We start from the raw sequence: 6,776 nt of genomic DNA on the forward strand, positions 1-6,776 counted from the left end.
AAAAAAAAGACTAGACAAAGAAAAGGGCCCTGGCCTCAGGTGGGCTGGAGGGAGAGTGGACATAGAATGGGATTCAAGTAAGCCAGCGGGAGGGCAGGGGTTGACGTGTGGGGATCCTCAGTAGGGTATGAAAAGGCAAGAGGAAACATGGCAGGGATGGCTAAGGCATCTATTCCTCTATCACCACATGGCTTTCTTGTGACCTGGCCCTTGGAGACTTTCATTTTTCGTATGATTAAGTCCAGTTTGCATATTTTGGGTGGGTACAGATGGCTCTAGTAGGAAGTAGTAAGAACTACATTGGGAGCTCTGATCACCCTTTTCCTGCCCTCTCCCCTCAGCACCAGTTACCTATCTAGACTTAACACCCAAGCAAACCAAAACCAAATGCAAACCGTGAACATCTTCTATATTCCTAAGGGGCTTTTTAAATTTTTTTAATACAGTCAAATTTTATGTCAACCTTACTTCAAAATAAAAATGAATCATAAATTTCAACTATTCCATTGCAACTCCATTGCAACTATTCCAGCCTTTAAAAAAAATCAGTCATGGATAAAACTGCAAACTATTCTTTCTCTTCAAACTGGTAACTCCTCCTTCCCAAATGCTGCTTGTCATTCCTTTTATGAACTGTTTTTAAAACTGTGATTTTATAAACTTTGACGTGTCACCATCCATGCACACTGTATTATGATTACTAATGCTATACTTCAATGCAGTAATTATAAGTCAGCTGAAGGAATATTGTGTTAATGCTTTAGGTCATAATTTCTATTTTTATTTGGTTGCTTCTTTTCATAGGGCATACGTTTTTTGCATCCATGTTAATCTCCGTACCTGACTACTCTGCTATGTCGGTTTTTTTATAGAGTCATAAATAAATGTTATATGGTTTTTCTGTATAGTAATGTGTAATATAAATACTCTTTTTTACAAAATTTTATTTAAATAGTTTTAGTTCAATATCTGAAGCATTTAATGGCCTTTGTGTATACTTCAATTTGCCTTTAAAGACAAACAATAGAGCTATATTCCTTAATTTTTTTCCACCAGTAAAATGGAAATAATGATAACTCGCCCTTTGGAAAGAAACAGTAGGGAACCACTGAAGGGCTTTTAAAAAAATGCAGTCAATCAATTCCTTTTCCCTAGCTCAGTTCTCTAGGTGCTTCAAGTATTGAAACTGGTCTTCATTTTCTGCAGCAAAAAAGAAAAAGCAGCAGGAGTTTGATGGTCTGAAACACCTCCCTTCTCTCTTGGCTCAGACAAGAGGAAGCAAGGGAGAAGCATCACAGCTCCCTTAGTCATGTCTTCAGTGAAGCAACACTTTGTTTTGCTTGTTTTTCTTCTTTGCATACTTTTCAAAGAGTTTTCACAGACATTCATCCTCATTATAGCAACGTGAGATACGCAGGCATCTCTACTTCCATTTTTACAGTTTAGTGACTTCTCCAAGTTCCTGTACTCATTTAACAGTAAAACGGAGGCCAGGGGCTGGACCGCAAAACCCAATGGTCCCCAAGAGAGTTCCTAGAACAAACACCTTTTCCAGCCTTAGTTTCCTCAAACTGGGGCTACAGAGGTCTCTGCTTTCATGGAGCTTATAATAGGGTGGCTAATGTGTGTTGTGTTTAGCCACAGTTCTGACACATAGCTGGTGTTCAATCAACAGTAACATTATAGGAATGATGTGAGAGTAATGTTATTGGAAGAAATCTAGAAGAGGCTTGGCAGGGAAGGCTGGGTTTGGATGTCGAGTTGGTAAGCACTCCCTGGGGTCAACATTGAACATTTCTCATTTTCTGTACTCTGGTTCCCTTCTCTGCCCATGTCTCCTGGCCCCAGATGACTACTCTGAGGACAGTTTGGTAATTTCATGTAAGAGTAAAATATTCTTCCCCATAATTATACAGAATTAGGCATCTCTGGTGAAAAAGTTTAGAGATTCCTTCATCTCTCTGAAAAACATGACTGTGAGCCTAGAAATAAAGTTACTCTTTGTTAGTTATTTCCTTTCCTACTTCTTTCTGCAGATAACTTAGCCTTTCCCAAGGTGCAGCCACCACGATGTCAGCAGACTGATGATGGAAGAAAAGGAAACTGGTAGATCCTGTGTTCTGCCTTCCCTGGACGATGGATGGAGGACAGCCTGTCCCTTCACCCTTCGTGCCCCTTGGGAACACGTTGTCAGATTCTAGCATGTCTTTGGAGCAGAAAACCACATTTGCTTTTGTGATTTTGTTGTTTATTTTCTTGGGCATCCTCATCGTCAGGTGCTTCCGGATTCTCCTGGACCCGTACCGGAGCATGCCAACCTCGACCTGGGCGGACGGACTTGAAGGCCTGGAGAAAGGGCAGTTTGACCATGCCCTTGCTTAGCAAAGCAGGAGCAGGGGCCCCTCCTAAGGACGTGAAATGCTTCCTGACTTGGCAAGGATTCTCCTTAGTCAATAGTCACAACAAATCAAGGTTTCACAATGTCTTCTCCTAAGATCACAACCTGTTATTCAGTAAACATGCTGTTGTTAAAAACATTTGAGGATATCGGAAATGGAGATTTATATTACTAACACAAAATAGGAAGTTTTAAATTTCTATATTTACTCAGTGAATGAGTTTCGTTGACTGTGTGTGATGGTGAAACCAAGAGCATCAATACTGACATAAATTTTGCCATAAAATGAAGCGCTATCTGACCTGACCAGAGAATAAAGACTAAAAAAAGATCCCATCTGAATCTGGTGACAGGGCCAAGAAGAGACTTCCTTGCTCTAATCATGTCCTGCAGTTTGTTTTATTTTCATGGGAACCTGGGAACCGGGAAAAGAATGAGGAAGCCTGTGCTGAGTGGACCAAAAGCAGGTACCTGTTTTCTCCTAAAGCAAGGAGCTTTGGGAGGTCATGGGAGGCCTTAGAAGAGATGGTTCCATCCTGAGAAAATATGGGTGGGGGTGATATTTTCTTTTTCAAATAACATTGAACTCAAATGCTTATGGAGGTTTCAAAACTTTTAGTCAGACCAAGTACGTTCTATGTATTCATGTTAATATTGTGTAGAGGTAGCTAGCTGTACATAGTCTGAATTTGTTTTCTTTACACAAATGATTGAAATGACAGATTGCCAGTGCAGCTTCAAGTTTGTTTATTTTTTAATAAAAATTTAATTGTTTAGAGAAAACTTTTACAGTCTTAAGAGAACTGTGTGTTTATGACTTAACATAGAAACCAAATAAAACTTTTCAAGAAACAGAAGTATCTCCTCTCTTATTTCTCCGAGACTAAATGCACCGGAGGCAGTGTGTTATATCGAATGCTGAGTGTTTGAAGTGTTCAGAGAGAGAAAGAAAGACCAAAGACCATGAAAGGTCATGTAATTCATCCCTCTCCTATTTCAGAAGGGCTCCTACAAATTGTGCTGCACACATAAAACCTGTTCTAAGCACTATTTAAGTCCACCAAAAAGAGAGATGTGAAAACCTTTTATTCCAACTTCTATTGATAGGAGAACCTTGTATCTAAACTATATCCCTCAGGCTGCATTTAAAGCTTATCTTTTTTTCTCCCCAGCTAGTCATCATTTTTTTTTTTTAATTCAAAGGCTGCCTTTAGTAAAATTGCTTTCTTGTCTCCTATTTTTTTTTAACATTCTTTGGGAGGGTCCTACTGCCCAGATTTCCCTCTCCCCATGTTCCTCTTGATTTTTTTTCTTCACTTAAAAAAACCCCAAAACTTTATTGAAATATAATCTACACACCATAAAATTTACCCTTTTAAAGTATACAATTTAGAGATCTTGAGTATATTCACAGAATTGTGCGACCATCACCACTATCTAATTCCAAAATTCTATGCCACTAGCAGTCACTTCCCATCCCCCTTCCTCTTAGCCCCTGGCAATCTCTAATCCATTTTCTGTCTCTACAGATTTGCCAATTCTAGACATTTCATATAAATTAAATTATAGAATACATGACATTTTATGTCTGATTTCTTTCACTATCATGTTTCCACGGTGGGTTTATCCATATAGTAGCATGATCAGTACTTCATTTCTTTTTATGGCCAAACAATATTCCATTGTTTGACTATATCACATGTTGTTGTTTTTTTAATTCATCAGCTATCATAATTATCCATTGGGTAGCATAAAGATGCTGCTATGAACATTTATGTACAAGTTTTTGTACGTACGGATATGTGTTTTCAGTTCTCTTGGGTATATTCCTAGGAGTGGATTTTCTGGGTCCTATGCTAACTCTGTTTAATTTTTTTGAAGAACTGTGAGACTGTTTCCCAAAGTGGCTGCATCATTTTATATTCCCACAGGAAACGTATGAGAGTTTTTATCCTTAACTCTCTCCAACTACTCAAATTTTTTTCTTTAGCTGTAGAATTTATTAATTGAGCAAATCATTTTAAGAATGAGTCAGATTAAAAAGAGTGAACTCCTCATGGTTTCTACATGCTACAGATTTCATGATGCTTTCAAAGATCCTTTGCTTCTCCATCTAAAGCAAACCAATGAAGCTGAGCCATGGTCGTCTTGTGGCCTATTAAGTCATACGAGTGTTTTTTCGGTCTTACTAATTACTTAATATTTTTTTAACCCACTATTTATACAGTTTTCTTTTTTTCTCCAAATGTACCATGTCATGTAAGTTCTTATTAATATTTTTCTCATTTTATTGGGAGTCTAATCAAACCCATTCAAGTATTTATCAAGCATCTGCTTTGAGCCTGGCATTTCTAGCACTGGAGAGACAGGAAAAGTACAGGGCTAGTACCTTTCTGCCTTGTTGGAGAGCTAAGAAATGAAAGAAGACATGTACCTGAATCATTGTTCAAATGACTAATATGGACCTATGGTTCTCACACTACCAGAATCATCTGGCAGATATATATATATATGTATATATATATACATATATATATGTGTATATATATATATATATATATATATATATATATATATATATATACAGTAAAACCTTGGATTGTGAGTAACTTGGTTTGCAAGTGTTCCGCAAGATGCGCAAACATCTCTATTAGGTTGGTGCAAAAGTAATAGCGGTTTTTGCCATTACTTGTACCTAATAATACATTTTAACTTGGTAAACGAGCTTTGTCTTACAATATGTGTAGTTTGTTTCTGGAACGAATTATGCTCGCAAACCAAGGTATTATTGTACATATATGTATGTATATATATATATATATATATATATATATATATATATATATATATATATCCACACACACTAATTTTCATTATCTAAGTTGTGTATATGGCCATGGTAAAAATGTATAAACAATATGGAAAAATATAAAGTACATAGCAATAGTCAGAATTCTGCCTCCTTAGCTCACTCCTCAGTTTCTCTTGGGGAACTTGTTGAAAATATAGATTACTACAGCCTTTGATACCAGAAGTTAATGCTGTTGAGTTAGGTCAATGAACAAATGCTTCAGGAGACATAACATGGGAGAGACAGATGTGGACCAAGATAATCAAGGAAAGGTCTCAGGAAGACCATGGCTTAGGTGTGATAGGACATGTTTAAATGCTTGGTATAAAGCTTTTTGCAATGTCGTTATTATTATTATGACAAAAATTGTATCTTGACCTAGGAGATGGAGGTGTAGATATGTGAAAAGGAAAGAGGAGTTAAAATAAAAGAATAAGGGAAAGGAGGTATAGGTGGGAGCTCGTAGCTTGGAGAGCAGCCTAGCTTGAGGACACAGTCTGAGGTGTAGCTGGAGATCACGTAGGAAGGATAAGGGTAGATGTGAACATCCGGGAATGCTGAAAGGCAAGATGAAGTGTGAGAGTCACTGTAGATTCATGAGAAAGAATATGACATGAAGAGCTGTTGTCAGTTCCAGTTTCCACACCCTTCCTTGGGGCAACACCAGAGCCTATAATGGGAACAGACTGAAATAACCACCTGCCCTCTAGGAGGCCTTTGAGCACAGGATTGCCAGTAAGAGCCCAAGGGCCTCCCAAAACCTGCTCCTCTTTCGTTCCTCCCTTTATTCCCTACTCTATTTTTGTTTTTCCATCTCAGATTACTGCTTCTTGTCCAACCTCCCCTCACTGAGGCTCCCCCACTGTACTCCTCCCTTGTCCAGAGCAAAACTACCATAGCAAGTGATAAAAAGCTTGGGGCTATTCAGAGTAAATTGATCCCTCCTGTGAGCAGTGCTAACTCTCTGTTTTAATTGCTCATGGTTCCTTGGGGGTGAACAGCAAATTCCCGAAAGGAGACAGAAGCCCTCTCTTTCCTGGCTTCCTGGCTACAAGAGTTACAGTGCAGAATTTTGCCTACCTTACGAGATATTTATAACTAGTGCAGCTGCTCTCTACCATGTATATCTGCATCCCAGGCTGAAAAACTTGCTTCACCAAGGTCACTCTAGAATAGAGCTGCCTTTCGATTCAGAAAAATTTGGCAAACTCATTCTCCGCCTGAATTCTGACTGCTTTATGCCCCCAAGAGACCCCAAGTTCTAGATCAAAATTGCTCCCTCCAACAGACTTTAAAAAATATCTTAAACACTAAGTAAATCTAAGTGAGATGTGAAGGAGATTAACTTGACTCCTGCTGTTAAACTAATGAACATTCCAAGTCAGATCATTATTCTACTATTTTTAAGAGTTAAAGCTGAAACAAAATAAGCAACAGTTTTAGGAGGTAGACGTTAGAGCAGATGTTTATATATACAGGAAAAAATGTGTATTCAAGTTCCTTTTTTATTCGGTGGTTCATTACACA

The 6,776-nt window shown here is 38.1% G+C and overlaps 1 protein-coding gene across 11 annotated transcripts in view; it reads left to right on the forward strand.

Annotated features, from left to right (window-relative positions):
- The window catches only part of CTXN3 (cortexin 3), an 11,007-nt gene extending 7,752 nt beyond the window's left edge, over positions 1–3,255 (forward strand). For all 11 annotated transcript variants that reach the window (XM_019635296.1, XM_019635292.1, XM_019635289.1 and 8 more), the window contains one exon: positions 2,037–3,255. In XM_019635296.1, coding sequence (XP_019490841.1) covers positions 2,137–2,382 — 246 coding nt within the window. In that variant the 5' untranslated portion in view covers positions 2,037–2,136 and the 3' untranslated portion in view covers positions 2,383–3,255. The remainder of the gene's footprint in view (positions 1–2,036) is intronic.
- The last annotated feature ends 3,521 nt before the right edge of the window (positions 3,256–6,776 follow it).

Source organism: Hipposideros armiger, unplaced genomic scaffold (genome assembly GCF_001890085.2).
Source record: "Hipposideros armiger isolate ML-2016 unplaced genomic scaffold, ASM189008v1 scaffold_21, whole genome shotgun sequence".
Taxonomy (NCBI): domain Eukaryota; kingdom Metazoa; phylum Chordata; class Mammalia; order Chiroptera; family Hipposideridae; genus Hipposideros; species Hipposideros armiger.